Genomic DNA, 17,169 nt, shown 5'->3' on the forward strand with positions numbered 1-17,169 from the left:
CCTCTGCAAAGCAGAGCGCGGACAAAGGCTTTGTGTAAGTTTTCATCTAAATTCAAACATGATTCTGAGGCTAAATGCTAACATCAGCATGCTAATATGCACACAGTGACAATGTTAACATGCTGATGTTTAGCAGGTAAAATGTTTAACATGTTCACCATCTTAATTTAATGTGTTAGCATGCCAACATTTGCTAATTAGAACTAAACACAAAGTACAGCTGTGGCTGATGAATATATTATTAGTTTTGCAATTATTTAGCCATAAACCAAAATGTTGGACAAATGGAAACGTTCCCCTGATTGCACTAGATGTTAAGGGATCACCAAAGTTATTACAATTAATCCTGAGGGGGACATGAATGTTTGTTTCATGGCAATCCATCCCATAGTTGTTGAGCCATTTCACTCAAAACCACAAATCCCAACCTCATGGTGGCGCTAGAGGAAAAATCAAGGGATCACCAAAGTCAGTAGGACTCAGCATGGGCACTTTTCATGGCAATCCACCCAATAGTTGTTGAGATATTTCAAGTCTGGACCTAAGTGTTGGACCGACTGACAAGCATTGCTATTCTTAGAGCCACGGGTGGCAAAACATCACATCATGAGCAACAATCTGTAACTCACATACCTCCATTCTTTTGAGTGGCAGCATGTGAGCCTTATTACCTCCTTCCATGCGTACTTCTCAGATGTTTTTTGAGTATTTTTCACCTGGTGGTTTCCCACGGCTTGACATGTGGCTAACCCACTGCTAAGTGCTCACCTGCACCCTGCCTTTAGATAAATATTCCCTGTGGTTTCTGGGAGATCCTGGCTGTGACGGCTTTACCAGACTTCAATAGTGCAAAGTTCCACTACAGCAACTATTTAGCACGAGGGAGAATGTGAGCTATTCTGATGTGGGCAGACTACCTACTCGCTCAATCTGACCTTTACATCAGAAGTTTTATTACACTGACGACATTGGCTAACTTGGCATTAATGTTGTCTCAAACATAATTAACTCTGTTTAGCGCAAACAGAAAGTATGAATTTTATTAGACAACTAAATGTCAGTTGCCATAGTCTTTTTGATATTTGAGGAGGAAACTTGTTCCTGAAGTGGCTCTTTGTGTTGTGTTTTACCCTCTCGTCTGCTGTCACAGTGTCTCCAAAAAGTCACATTTCATGATTCAATTTCCCATTAATTCCTCACAGTGTATCAGACGGTTTATCTGATGGCTGAATCTTTGAATGAAAGGTTACTCAGTCAAAGTAGTGTTCATTGTATTCCTCTACATGGCTTAATGGCGTCTTCAGACTGACAACAGCATTAAAGCAAAACAACTCGGGGGCTGTACTGGTGTGGGTGTGTTGCCACAAAGTACTAAAAGATGAATTATGAACCAAGATCAGTTTGAAGGTTTGTCAAACAGGATGATACTTGCAAAGCAAAAGTAGCTTAGCTCGGTGCTAAAGGTATTCTACCTGGTTTGCATGCTTGAACATATTTGATTGGTCAACACACTGTGGAGCGAATTCACAAAAGGATTGCGCGGCTTTTGCGGCCGCTTAACCTGCATAAATCCGACCAAAAAAAACCGTGTAATTCTCAAAGCACCCGCAAAGGGTGAACTGCAAACTGCAAAATTGGCCCCTTTCCATTCAAATGAGCCTCATTGAAAAACAAGTTCAAATTCAACAAACACCAGCGCTAATAACCACACGCATTATTAGCGTCTTTGGGGAGCCGGTGGTAACAGATGTGCATTTATAAAGGGCGTCACTCCCGGACTTTCCAGTGATCACGGCAGCAGTGATTGTAGCCAGGCAAAGCAACAGTGCATCACAGTACATCATATACACACAGATGGCACAGAGACAGTACGATACCTGATGTTCACCATGAGGGAATGAAACTGTAAAACAACATAAAACCTGAGAAGCGGTGACGGTGGCTACGCACTGTAACAGTCCAGCAGAGAGCAGAGTGGGAGAGAACACAGCTATCAGGGAGAGCGCACAGTTAAAGCACCCCAAATAACAATCACTCCAGAGTGAGTCATAGAAAAATAAGACCCATCCTGGAGATGGAATCGAATGAAAGAGCAGGGGGAGTTATTAGATCATTTGAATAGTTATTATTGGTTATAATGGAAAGTTTTGTGCATTTGTAACATTTTTTGACTCAAACGTTGCTTCACCATGTCATGTGATCTGCCACTTCGGTACACCTTAAGAACAAATATTACTGGGACCTCTACAGAAAATTGCAGATGAACATTTAACAGACGCAAAACAATGGCAAACTGCACTCAGCTGCAAAACTTTGTGGGCGTGTTTGCGCTGATTGCAAATGATGCGTAATTCATGGTGCTATCAGCGGCTGCAATTTATTCTTGTGAATTCGCCCCTGTGTTTCCAGATAATGCTCCATTGTGGAAAAACTAAACTAACAACTAACAAAACTAGAGTCAGTCACCACTTTTTTTTCTCCATATACAATATGTTCTTTTTCAGCTTCCTGCTTCACAGTTGCACACATTCACACATGGAAACTGCAAAGTTACAGCATTTATAATGTTGACCACCTTCATGGTAGTTTCTGCCAGAGATAAGGCTGTTATGTTTAGAATTTGAGCAGAAATAAGAATGCTAGCAATGTTCGTCTAATATTATGGTTTATTATATTGGCTCATATTGGCATATTAGACCTCTGCTCGGGTTGAAGCTTAGCAGAGCTCTGGTGGGAATGACACGGGGTCACCAAAGTCGATGCACTAATAAGAATGTTTAAGTTGTCCGACCGCCACAGGCACACCAAAACTAACAAGAGAGAGGGAGATGTCAATCAATCACTGTCTGTACACGCCCACACAGTCCTGAGAAGAGGTCTAATCAGGCAAAATAAGTGAAAACACCTGTGTGGGTGGTTCTGGTGTTTGGGGTGCAGTGTACAGGCTTTAAGTGTCTATGTGATCACAAATAGTAGCAAACTACGTAGGTCATTTTATCACAAATCAGAATATTGGTTGTTACTCGTACTCCCTTCTGAGCAAAGAGCCGACAGTAAAAAGGGCCTAAACATGCCACATTATCCCGCTTTCATTTAGAATGACCCAGTTTGCATGGTTGGGTTTCTCAAGCTCAGAATAAGACCATTTTCAGAATTCTTTAACCAGGATGTTTACATGTGCAAACAAGTAAACAGGATCTTCCAAAAACTTGGCCATAACTTGGCTCCTAGTGTGCATGTAGACATACTCAGTGCTTTCTGACTGCAGGTGGACTAGCTGTCAACAGCTTGCAGGGCAGAGGCAGCGTCAGGTGGAGACGCTGACCAGGCCTGAGGAGTCAGGGCAGAAGGGGGGCACCCGAAGGAGCAGGGCCTCTGAGGGAAGAACGGCATGTCAATTTGCGTGGAGTGATAAGGATGGTGGAGTTGGAAGGTTTGGGGGGAATGGAGGGGGTTATGCGACGGTTAGAATAACTTGTGTTTGAGGTGATTTGAGCCAGACAGAGATACAGTATCCTGTCAACTCCAGACACACTCCACCATGCCAGACGAAATTTTCAAAAACAGAGACACATTCCACTGGGATGTCATCATTCAAGTAGGCTGTTTATACATAGGACGACGTGTTGGGCTACTGTGACAGACAGCAGTCACCGAGGAACATTTTGATCCCATGAAATATGTAAAAAGATTCTTACTTTTGCCAATAATGTGGCATCACCTTGGAAAGTCACACATCTCACAAGCTTGCATGGGAAGGCTTTATGGAAGTACTAACAGCCAGTATATTGGAGCATGTCTTAAATTAAGGCACTGCCTCTTTTCATATCAGAGTATCAGCTGCTTCTACTGCTAAAAGGGACTAAAACATGTAATCTGATAAAGGCTGATATTTCCTGTTTAGAGTTAACGTTCCTGTATTCCAGATGGGGTAACAGCTATAAAAGAGACTAAGAGTCTTTAATGACCCAAGGTGACTCACACATCCTCAACCTTGTGAATATAATAAGCCATTCTAACATCGCAATGGCAGTCATCCAGTGGTCCATTTAGTTTGGTTTAAAAGCATCCACCACTGGTGGATAGTCCAACATACTGCGCCCGAAAGTACAGTAGATTGTTTATCCAATTAAATAACGCCTTAACCACGCTAGCTGCTCGGGGCTTTGTTAGTCTCAAATTACTTGATTGGGGTTGGAATTAGAGCTTGACTGATAAATTGTCAAAAAATGTTTGAAATGTTTCATATATTATGTGTTAATGTAAAAAAATACGGTTGGCCAATATATATCAGATTTTTTAAACTTTTAAATATTTATCTATGTTTGCCAAGTCCAATATCATTTGGGCTGTATTTGGGACCCTGCTGCATGATTTCTGTTTTGGAAAAAAAACATACACACACTCCATTAATGTTGAAACTGAGTTTCACACAATTTAGAGGTTTCAGTTTCAAATATAGTAAATCCTGGTATCATTACATCTCATGGTAGTCTTTGAAACATTATCCAACTATCTGATCTAAGCTGTGAGATGTTCTGTATGTGTGTAAATCTCGGTCCAGTTTCAGCTCAGTAACCGTCTGTAAAGCTGCAACAAAGCTGAAATGAAAGCAGACATCGTTTTAGAAAGGCAAAACGTTAAGGCATGTTCAGGACGGCCAGATTTTTCTTTTATTTCTGCGGGCAGACGGAGAATGTGCTTCCTTCAACAGTAACTCAAAGCAGACCCCAGCAGAGCAGAAGGGTTGTGTTCATGCAATGACACAATTAGTCTTGGATAAGGAGAGTGGTAGAGCAGTAGCAAAGATGAAAGGTGCTTTTAGAGGTTAACAGTTAGGATAACCCCGAGGCCTAATCTTCCAAAGCTAAAACAGACACAGTTCTGTGATAGTAATAAAAGAAGGATGAAGGATACAAACAAGTCAAAAGCCTACTGGAATCATAAAGCTGTCCAGTGCTATCGTTTGTCGGTTATCAACAGAGGAGATGTACATCTCTAACTGGTGAAAATTAAGTTTGTAGGGATTTCTTTCCGTGTGCAGCATCAGAAAAATGATGGTGAAACAGGAACAAAGGGACAGAATACAGACATGCACAGGAAGGAAACATCGGTGGTGACATCCTGTTTGTCTTCATCCTCATCAAGCGGTCATCTTTTCCTGGGAGTACTTCATTTGAATCTTCTCTTAGAGGCCATTATCATTATATTCTTCCTGTTTATCAGCCTCAGTCCTTATTCTCTTGCTCTGAGCTCACGGAATGATTATGGAAACTGTCGCATGGTAATGGGATTAGCCTGGGCACTTGGCAGATCATGAGTTCTGTTGGAGCAATCCCACTGCTGACTAACTTCTGCTGATACTATAGTTGTGTTAGTCAAGATCTTACAGCATTAGATCAGAGTTCTAGTTGGAGAGATGAACAATTAAGCTTTTTAATCAGGTTATGTTAAAGCTGTTGGTTGCACTTTCAAGACATGAAGCCGTAAAGCCTAACCTAAATGCAATACATGCAGGAATATTACAAGTCAATAATGTACTTCTAATAACGTAACTGCAATAACTGCAACAGAATGACTGACCAGTCCTATTTTTGTGTTTAGGTGTCTTCATCTTGTGTTCCAGCGGCAAACTATGAGCTGGTAAGTCACATTATATTTTCTTTAAGTAATTGCTTCCATGCTGTATGTGCCAAGCAGGCATTATTGGGTCCTTCCTGGTGCAGAATTATTGCAAACAGGGTTGGAGAGTAACAGCCTCTATCTGCTACACTAACAAGGCAGTTACTATTGCAGATAATGAACCATTATCTGGAGCCCCCCTGAGACAAACTTGTGATTTGGGGCTGTATAAATAAGCCAGACTTTACTTGACTTAACCATTGTTTGGCAGTTGTTTTCTCTGTTTTGCTAAAATAGTAAAAAAAAAGAAGAAGGTGTTTTTAAGTTTCGGATGTAGTGGTAGCTGTGGCATGAAAACAAAAAATCATCAAGATAAGAAAGGCAAATACAAAGTTGTATCCTTGAATCCACTATATCATGGTGATGTCTTTTGGTGGTTTAAATAACAGTGAACAAAGCAGGATGTAGTCTGAGTATGAAGTGATTTTGCAAGGGCAATAAAAACGTGCTTGTTCTGTTGCCTTATTTGGTATTGGCATTAGAAGCAGTGTTAGACTTGGAGATTATTTGCTCACTCTCTTTCTCGTATGTTGTGTGTTTAAATGGTTTTGGGTGCTTGACAAACCAAAGCAAATATCCCCTGCACTTTTCTACGCTCACAGAGAAAGTATTTCTCGAAATGTCTTGTTTTCTTTAATAAAAGCTGCAGTGATCAAGCAAGAACATGTTATTATCCTCTGCAGATGCTTTCGCACTAGATGCTTTCTACATGAAGACACCTGTTTAAGATGTGCAACCACATGGGCTAAGCTTTCTGGGCATTGTTAAAGGTCGGCTCAAGACCTGAGCTCTTTGGTTTCTGAAATGAACACCTTTGGACACAGTACAAGAATTCACCACAAACTTACCCTGCCACACTACCTGCTGGCCTCCATATGACATAAACATTGACTTCACTAACTTAACCTGCAGTCTGCTGCTGCTGCTGCTGCTTCTCTGCGGACGGCTCTGACCATTTGTTCTGATGTCAATCAAGTTCAAGTTGCTACTAGAAAATTCTACGTACACTTGAGTATGACTGCAGCATTCACAATGCTGCACTGGACCTTCATGGGCATTTACAGTCACAATAAATGCCCATGAAGTATACAGGAACATATTTGTTAGTGAAGCTGTTTGGCTCAGTTGACTTAGTTTTCAGTGAGTCAATGCAAACACAGAGGAGAATATATTTCTGTTTCTTCCTCATCAATAATCTGTTTTAATAGATGAAAAAAGGCTAAAGGAGGCTGCAGGGAATCTCCCCATTTTATCTCCTTTTCCCTTGGTTTACCAACAGGAGTCTCCCCAGAGGCTTTTGTGCTAAAGCTGCTGGTTGCTCTAATAAAAGCTGACGAGCTGAGGTGTAAAACATTTGCTGATGTACCTGTACCACCGAGGAGAGTGGAGAAAGAAAAAACTGATAACGCTATGTGCGACAGTGGCTTTCAGATGGACAACGTGAATCATTCTCCTTGTGCGCACAGTATGTGTCACCCTCCTGGTGTGCAGCCATGGTCGTGGCTCTGTGTGACAGGAAGTGGATGATGCTGTTTGTGTGTGGACGTGCGGGCGTGCATGCCTGCGAGCGTTCCCAGCAGCAGTACTCCAGCCTGAGGTGTGTGTCAGCGCTCCTCAGCCCCTTGTTTGGTGAATTCCTTCGCTCACTGCCAGAGACCAACATGATTTACTGCCCCACTCAGGTGCAGACTGATTGCAACATCGAGCATATATTAACTTAGTCAGAGAAAAATGTTGGGAAAAAAATGGACTTTTTCTTTTGAGAATCTAGACATTCCACTGAGATGGGATGAAAAATATACAGCTTTATTACTGGATGATAATGCTCCATTCTGAATGAAAATCAGATATTTTCTCAGCAGAACAATAAGTTTGATTTTACTGTTTCAGTTGGTGTAAGAGGTTTATATTTGAGAAACATTTTTTTTGTGCCGGACTGTTGTCACGTTGACGACGACGTGGGGTTGCACGGCCTATTACAACTGATTTCAACTGAAGTGTACAAATTGCAAGATTATTCTAGCTGCAGAGATCTGTGACTGAAATGAATAATTGCAATATTTAAGTAAAACATGTGTGACACAAGTCACTGTGTATGCGTCCACTGCCTCACAGTTCACGCTCTCTGACTCGTCTTCAAGGTGCTCCAACTATATACGTCTTTTTGGCTTTGATAAAATCAAACATGGTTGACTAAACAATCTCACCGCAAGGACCATTGTGTATGTGTAGTGGGATCGTATCACACAACCTTGTAGTCGTAGATTGTTGATGTTCAAATTTCTCTTTTTCTGGGCACTTTAAGGACTTATTGTTGGCTTAAAGGGGAGTTCCACTGATTTTACACATCAGAGTCTGTTTACAGAGTCTTAGGAAGGACTACAGAATATGTGGAAAAAATAATATACGTTTGTGGCTTCTGAGGGAGCTGTGCAAAGTCTGATAAATTGCCTCAAGTGATGTCACTTGAGTCAGTGACGCTTGGGTCTGACGTATCTAACGTATCAAACCATCTTCCGAAGTAGACGAAGATTGCCAAGTTCTCATGGATTTGTAGACGTTAAAAATTGAATTTTTCGGAGCACTTTAAGGACTTCTCGCCCATGTTGGCTTAAAATCAAACATGTAATAGCATCTGGTACACCTAACAACAAGGTCAAGACATGTCACGAAACTGCTCTAACTCATGACGAGCACGAGCTTGGATTCAGTATCGACTAACGAAGTTGTCTGGGACAGGCAACACGTGGCAAATGTCATTTAGTCTGTGTGAGCCTTTATGGAGTTGTGTTAATAGAGTCACAGATCTGAACTGAACTGGATGGATGATTCTAGTCTTTTGACACACTGTGGATGTACATACTTACAGTATGTGGAGCCACAGCTTTGGTAACTGACAGAAATAAGACACTAGAATTGTATAAGAGTCAAGTGCACCAGCATGTTCAAGTAAAATTAGTGTAATTATAAAATCAGTTGCGTCTTAGTCCTGATTTAAATATAGTAACCCACTAGTTGCCAATTATGGAGTCTACAGAGTGAATTAGGAATGAAACAGCCCACTGCGGGAAGGTGATGCCAACTGGCAGCCCGTTTATTGTAATTGATGATGTGTGGTTGGAAGATCCCATCCAACGGCGATGATGACGGAAGTGACTACCCCCAACCAGACCCCCGCACTTGGACGTGCACGGCGTGCTGTAAGGCATGCTAGGAGCATTCCTCAGATGTGCCCTCATGTCGAGCCAGCTCTGCCAGGAATAGGTTTTGTTTTGCACAAACACAAAGCTCGGAGAGGGAGACGGCGAGAAATATTAGGGATTCTGGTGAGGTCGACACATGCACCCTCAGAAACACACATAAAGAATGCATGCGCTCACAAGCGAAGATATGCACACACACTCAGAAAATCATAAACCACGAACACCTACGTCATCCATTTTTTTTTATAGGTCTTGTGTAGTGGGGGAACAGGGCCAGGACATTGCTGAGTAATGAGTAACTGCAGGGCAAAGATGGTCTAGATGTGGTCCAATTAGCGCTGTGTTTAGAACCACACATATTTCCCTGATGTGCCCTGTATTACGCTGTGTATACAAGCACCAACCAGGCATCCTGTAACGATATACAGTATGATCTCAGTTCACCGGGGGAAAAAAACACGTTTAATATTGAACTAAGAGCCAGGCGTCATGTGTTAGTATTTCTTAAGTGTACTACGTGATAATCCAGCAATATCAAGACCTAAGGGTGCTCTATGAAAGACTGGATGTCATGGTTAATTTTTTTCTCTGCAGGCATCCACTTAAGATGGAGGAAAGATAGAATGAATGAAGCACTGGGTCAAAGTGTTTTTCCTGAACATCAGTCTCAAATGGATGGTGTCTGAAACATAGTGGGAAAGTTCATTCATTCATTGACAGGGCTTTTATCACACAATTACCTAAAAGTAGGCATATTGTTAATGATTTCTGATGCAGAGAAACCACTGCACTTCACAAAAAACTTCTTAAAAGCATCTTAGAACTCACTGGTTTCCTTTACTTTTTCTATTCATTAAACTTGTAGTTTGGGCAGTTTGTTTTTATGCTTATGAAAAGTGCTATATGAAGTGCACTGAAATATAGCATACCAAAATTAATTTGACTCATTTCACTCCTAAGAAACAAGTTTATTTTTTTACTCTTAATCAAACACGTAAATTGTGAACACACTTGCAATTTGTATGCCAACATCCTCCTCCTTATACCCATCAACCCTTGCACTTTGGTGTGGTTTCCTACTGACGATTGAGTTGTTTGACTTAATAAACAGTGCTGTAGATTTTCATGTCTTCAGTAATACCTTTCTGATAAAAAAAACATATGTTTTCCTGACAAGGACCTTTCATGGCTGCAAATTCTGACTGTTTTCTCTCAGTTGCAAAGGCAGAGTAGTTTGACGTTGTTACGGAAACAACCTTAGACTAGGCGGTACTGGTTGGGTGATTTGCTATACAAAGTGTGAGACTTTGACACAGTAGACCACTGTTTCCTACCAACAGAAAGTGTTAAAATCTTTTACCCATGACCACAATCTTTCCCTAACCTAACCAAGTAGGAATGGCAATGTTGGTCAGCAGGTCAACCACTTTGGTCCAGATTGGTCCACTTTGGTCCAAAAACAACTATTGGATGGATTGCCATGAAATTTGGTACACACATTCATGTCCCCCAATGGATGAATTGTGATTATTTGGTGATCCCTTAACTTTTCATCTTGTGCCATCATCAGGTCAAAGTTTTAATTTGTCCAATACTTTGACTTTTTGTTCAGTGCTAATCAGCAAATGTTAGCGTTCTGTCACCCACTACTAAGATGGTGAACATGGTAAACATTATACCTGCTTAACATCAGCTTGTTAGCATGCTGATTTTAGCATTTAGCTCAAAGCACTGCGGCTAGTATGGCTGTAGACTATTAAGGTTTGTTAGTTATACTTATGCCCCCCAAAGTTTGTGACTGCGCACGTTGGCAGAGGATGAAATGTACGTTGCACCGACCCTCACGGACACGCGGATGCTGCAAGAATTGGGCTTTAGTCTGTTGCTCTGCCTAAATCTAACAGGACCTTAACCAACAGTTTAGAAGACTTTTGTAATGGCATTTTGGACTTATTTTGTCATTTAGCTTATTAACTACATTACATACATACTTGTCTATTATTAAACTAATACATTTTGCATAATCTACAGAACATCTCATATTTAGACCTGCTCTATAGGAAAAGTGCAATGAGATAACTTCTGTTATGAATTAGTGCTATATAAATAAAATTGAATTGAATTGAATTGAATATTTCACATGCATGGGAAGTCATGCCAAAGAAATTAAATATGTAGTGATGAAGTGCAGTAGTCTAGATAAGGCTTTTCACTTTTTTCTAGGTTATTTCATGATGTTTCTGTGTTATTACCATATTGGGACATATGGAGAGTTGAAATATTAAGAGTGCAGGAGAAAAAGCGACTTGTTTAAGGTGACTGTGTGTGCATGTGGGTGTGACTGACTAGACCCTCTCCACACACACACACACACACACACACACACACACACACCCTCAAGGAGTAAAAATACTTGGCAGATGCTTTAGAGACTCCCTCCTCTCTCACATGCTGGAAAAGGCTTTTGGTTACATAACACAGTGAGTGGTCGGGTCCGTATCAGTAGGAGCAGGAACAGGCGGGATGAGAAACACAGAGAAGGCAAAGGTGGTTTAGGGTCACAGACGGCTCAGGGGTTTTTCCCACAGCGAGGACCATCCACTCTCCTCTCCTCTGGTCCTAAGGGATCCCTGGCATTTTATTAGCCCCTATACCCCAAGGGGGTGGGAACGGGATAAGCATACACACTCCAACCCGAACCCTAACCCTGGACACACACAGGTCTACACAGCCCCTCCTTTTTCAGCACTGTGTTTACATTTCTGGGACATGGCTGTGTGAAAGCTGCAGATGAAGGACCACGGAGCATGAGAGAGGAACAGCTGTGTGTGTGTGTGTTGGTGTGTGCTTTTGCGTGCGCGTGTGCTTTTGCTTGTGTGTTATTGAGCGTGATGAAGTGATTCTTAATGTTTATCAACTTTTAGTGGTACCGTATTGTTATGAAAATGACTGTATCGTGTTATTGATTTCAAAAACCAGCAACAAAATTCAGTTGTCTCAATTAATGATTCCAAGGAAAACTGTAATTAAAAACTAACAAAATTAGTTTTTACACATTTGAAAGTTTTTTCAAATCAAATCAAAGTATAATATTGAAAATGAGTTAATTGCACTGAACATCAGTTTGATTATTTAACATGTCATAACATTTAGTATACATAAAAAAATATTCTATTAATATGGTGATATCGATTATCAATATTTATCCGGCCCTATGAAATGGTGTCACTCTCTTCTGGGAGGAAAATGTGTACTTGTAAATACTGTGCAAATGTGTATATCATATATTTTTGCATGAGAGAGAGGAACGTGTGAATGCATTTACACTGAAAACTACAGTGAACCAACAGGCTTTGCAGGTGACAGCCAACATTCCATTTGTCCTCTAATTTGTAAGCATCACTTTTTCAACATTACATTTTGCATCTTTCAAATCAAGCAGGAACTGGCTCTGGGGTGACTTCAGCGCCAGTGAAGCAGGATTGCCTTTTTAGGCAGCCACTAGAGGGGAAAACATTTTTAAGGCTCTTGCCAAACAGATGTGTTTTTACTTTGAAGGCAAACATACATTAACAGTTTTCACCCACTTCCTAAAAGCAGTGAAAGCTCTGTCAATGAAGGGAATGAGCATCATTTAGACTTTACATTTACTTTGAGCTTCTCAGAGTCACAAGATAGCTGCTGCTGTTTTTAGCAGCTGAGAGTTACAATGTCTGAATGAATTTTACTGTAAAAGACAAAGGCTTCAGGTAAACCATGATTATGTCAACTAGTGTCTCGGTCTGCAGTTTGTGTTTATGCCCACTAGAAGGCACCGTTGGACATGTCAGCAAGGAGCACCTACAGGTGTCCTGTGTCATATCTGTCAGTCTGTGTCGCCCGCTGTGATGGATAGTGTTTGACACAAAGGGGCAACTCACAATACCAGGACATATCGACAATCAGAGGGAAGTATTTCAAAGTCGATTTCAGTGTTTATTTATTTTTGTTATAAACTACCTGAAACAGAACTGTCCTGAGGTTGTAACCCCAGACAGCCGGTGCTCCCAGTGTAATAAAACAAGCAAATGTAATTTAATTTGAGCCTGATCCACAGTCAGTCACAGCAGTAAGTGGCATGTCAGAAGAATAACTGTTTAGGTTTTTATTTCTTTCCTCAGCCTGCATTGTTTTGGGAATATTCATCGGGGCATGAATCAGTTGCCTACTGTACATGAGAAAACACTGTTAAAATTGGGATGTGTTTGATTCTCTGCAAATTAGGCCCCTTGACAATAATTTAGTGTAACACGGCTTGCGATTGCATATTTAGCTTTTCATCTTGTCATTTCATTACTTGCAGGGAATGCTGCATAATTTCTCATCAAAGTGAAATGAGAGTTTCTGCGTCATTCCAGCAGCTTAGCTGAAACATAAGCACATCGAGGCATGTCTAAAACCGTTGAGCTCTCAGTGTGGGCTGTTGTCCAAAAGGCAGTGTAAACATTGGAGTAGAGCTGGTGCGTAGCCACTCTGCTGCCAGTCCAGATGGTGTGTGTTTTTTAACTTTCCAAAGAAAGCAATTGTCCTAAAAATGTACGAGGCCGTCTAGGGAGAAAGAGGGAGAGGGGGGAGGTGTGGAGGAGAGGAAAGGATGAGTGGCACTCGGGACACACCCTTGGTTCGAGTCACACCCACATATATAGACTCAAAGATATACTCTAAAAACAATGTGTGGCTAATGACACTACACTCTGCCAGGGGGTAATATCTGAACACACACCCAACAAACACAAGATCACGCACACAGACTCGTGCACCAATACTGTAGAACTATAGAATAATAACAAGACTAAAAATTAATGTTTTCTTTCATTCTTTCACTTTTACACACGTATACAGAATCCGTTATTGCATGCCCAGCTCACTGACTGAACATAAACACTGAACCATTCCAACACTCACAATCAATGTTGTCTGTTTCCTCTCAGAGAGTAATACTCTCTCTCTTCTCACACCCACACTCATACACCCAAAGTGGTGATTTGAACCACTCTGCTGTCCGTCCACACTGAGCTGGCTGGGCCGCGCTAAATGGGCTGTGTCTCGAGCATCTAAAGACGCACAGCTTTATATTTAGCCCTGGGTCATTTCTCCAGAGGCTCTGCTCTGGGCTACGTTTATCCCCGCCGCTCAGGGGGGAAACTCCCAGCATGCCAGCTACCTCTGCTTTCCTAAAGGAGTGGGCTATAATTTGGTAAATTCGTCAAAGGAGCTACTGTGCTCATGTGAAAGAAAGCACATGTTACGGTGGCAGCAGAAATAAAGAGCTGTGGGTGAAAGTCACACACTGATCTGTTCTTATGGGAGACAGACATGTGGCTGTGTCGATGGTGTGTTTTCACGTGACAGTTTTTATACTCAAACATGAGTAACAAAGCTTCTAAACTCAGTCCTCAGGTCAGGTAATTAGTGCTTGTCTATGAGTAAGCTTGTATTGTATTCTGGAAGGGACTACCTATGTGCAGTCTAAAAAGGTAATAAAGGGAAATTTCAGTTTATTAAAACTTGGGTCTTATTTTTGTGGTTTTGGCTGTCATTCTTTTTGGTAATAATAACATTGTACTCACCAACTTAATTCACTGAAAGGAAGTCAGATGGGGCAAGAATCATGAGCGATCAGAAAGGTTATAAACAAACCCCCATGTTAGCTAAACGCATTTGGAAGAGAAAAAGCAGGCGAACAGTAAAATTACTAGCAAACTGTCTGTCGTAAACATCAATCACAGTTTACAGACCCACTTCCTGCTTCAACTTTGTCCCACTGCACTTGCTGTAGTTGTGCACATACGGTTTTCCTGTGCTTTTAGGGATTATTAGCGACATTTCAGGTGGACTCACTTTCAGTTTTACCTCCAAATACATAGAGTTGCTTACCCCAGACGTGGACTGTGGCTACGGAACATTTGCTATCAGCCTCAAGGAAACAATATGATTCATCGAAAAAAGCTAAATAATAACTGTATAACTTTACAGACTATTTGTGTGGGAAAGTAATTGAATTTGGGCATCTTCTCTCTATGCCCACAATAACGGGATTCTGATTTTGAACTAAACCATTATCTAGTTAGGACCAGCACCCACAGACTGAATAGCTACGTTCCTATTGCTGTTGCAACTGGCTAGCTAACATGAGCAAAACAAAGAGTTTCTTTGGAGGAAGTAGGGGAGGTTAAAGGTCTAATGTGAGTGTTGTAATATCCAAACATTTGACTTACTTACAGCCCATGTTTTATTTTAGTTGTGATACCCTCAATAGCAACCTCCTGGACCACAAGAAAAGCGTTAATATAAGAATAACCTGCAATAACAAAACGGTTGAATCTGGCTAAACTGTTAGCTTGTTTGTAAGCGTTACCGGTCTGATTATCTGACATCTCATGCGTCTCGATGTCGCCACGCCCTCAAATCTCAGCAAATACTTTGGTGAGTTCACTGTTAACATAACTAACACAAATGATGGCAACAGCTTTGGAAATAACCAAGTTTTAAAAAAACAGGAACGTGCCTTCAACTAGTCAGTGATCAGAAGAACATGTCTAAAATAGAGGCCCGGGTCAGTACGTTTTGACAGAATGCAGCTGGAAGCACCTGTTGAAGTAATTTTTATCATTTGTATTGACAGCAACTCTGCCACCTCTCAGATTTATTCATTCTGAGCTATGAAGCAGGGAATACTGAACTTGGTTTCCTTTTAAGCGCACTGTTTGTCTATTATTATGTCTGTTACTATTTTGCTACCACATTGGAGATCAACAGCCTGCATTTAGCTCCACTCATGAGAACAAATGCAACATGATGCTCAGCTGACTTGGTTCAAGGTGATGGCATGGCTCTGAGCTAAGGATGTGCCAAGGGGTCAGAAAATCTGAGTATCTGCAATGGATAATGTGTTTTTTCATTTGAAGTTGATAGAATTGTAAACTTGGATGGAGGAACACAGCTAAAAAAACACAATACCTTCTTCTGTTTTGAACTCTCTCAAAGTTGACCAAAGTTGAACTTGACGTGAAAGATTCATGTGGATTTACTTCGCCCCCCGGATCCAGTGATCCCGGAGATTCCACTGAAATTAATTGATTTTGACACGAAATTTCACCATTTTACTGTATATGTCGATGTCACTGGGCCGTAAGTGTGACTGCGTCTGTTATTGCCTATTGTGTTTTCAGGGCTTTAATTTTCTGTCAGCTTTTAAATGCAGTGGTGTCTGATGCTGTCCAGTTTTGGAGAGTTTCCCACCAGAACATAAACCCACACATAGCTGAGGACTCTTGACCTTGAATGGACTTCACTATGACACAGCAAATTCTGAGTTAGAGTGGATGGTAGATTTTAAACCGTTCCCCTTAAAATGATTCCTTTGAAGAGGGCTAAGAGAAACTGCAAACACTTCCTCTGTGGACTATTTTGCTGATACACAACTTCCCAGGCTTTCTCATGCTTTCTGAATTAGTCCCAATGATAATTCACATACAGACACACACACACACACACACACACACTCCGACCATCTGGCTGCAATTGTACAAAACGGAAACGCACATGTTAGAATATATCATTGTGAGAATTGTTTGTGTCTGTGTGTGTATTTCTTGGTGTACACACAATAGGCTCTGTTTGTGTGAAAATGCCTGCGGCAAATTTTGGCCTCCAAGCAAATCCACAGTCTGGTGTTTCCTTTTCCTTCATTCCTATAAGTAACTCTGTCTTCCACATGTCTGATGTACAACAACAACACACCTACACACATCTACCTGGTAGACAAAGTTAAGTAAAATTTTACAACTGTGTTGCCTTGGCATTGTATTGGTAATTTAATCCCCATTCTCTTTATTTTTTGGTTGTTTTTAAAGGTTGTAAGGATTGTAAGTATTTCACTGGTGAGGCTGGAATTTGGGGTAAAATTAGGATGATTCTGAGGTCTCTCTCTCTCCTTTCCTGGTTGGTGGTTTACTCTGGGCGTTTGGAGTCTGTATTCTGGGGCCTGCACAGCCAGACTATAATTTACCCTTTGCATTTACTGTTTATGTTCCACTGAAGCTTGCTACAGAAGCAGAGCATCCTTGGTGTCACAGCCCAGCTCTCTGTGTGGGACTGTCCAGTCATCACGACCATGGAGGCTTCCATTATGAAGTGCTTTAATCCAAATGACGATTACCAATATTTAGCAGCATAACTCTGGTGTTCTGTATTTTAAAGGATAAGTCTAGTGAAATTCTATATTTTTCTTATTGTTAATACA

General features: G+C 41.1%; 1 protein-coding gene across 32 annotated transcripts in view; it reads left to right on the forward strand.

The window, feature by feature from the left end:
- Window positions 1–17,169, forward strand: part of tns1b (tensin 1b) — a 164,869-nt gene that overhangs the window by 86,549 nt on the left and 61,151 nt on the right. For 29 of the 32 annotated variants that reach the window (XR_006380254.1, XM_044217965.1, XM_044217968.1 and 26 more), the window contains one exon: window positions 5,605–5,643. The exons of the other annotated variants lie outside the window; for them this stretch is intronic. Coding sequence is in view for 26 of the 29 variants with exons in the window: in XM_044217965.1 (XP_044073900.1) it covers window positions 5,605–5,643 (39 nt within the window). In the remaining 3 variants the exon portion in view is untranslated. The remainder of the gene's footprint in view (window positions 1–5,604; window positions 5,644–17,169) is intronic. 32 annotated transcript variants of the gene reach the window in all.

This window comes from Siniperca chuatsi, linkage group LG12 (genome assembly GCF_020085105.1).
Source record: "Siniperca chuatsi isolate FFG_IHB_CAS linkage group LG12, ASM2008510v1, whole genome shotgun sequence".
NCBI lineage: Eukaryota > Metazoa > Chordata > Actinopteri > Centrarchiformes > Sinipercidae > Siniperca > Siniperca chuatsi.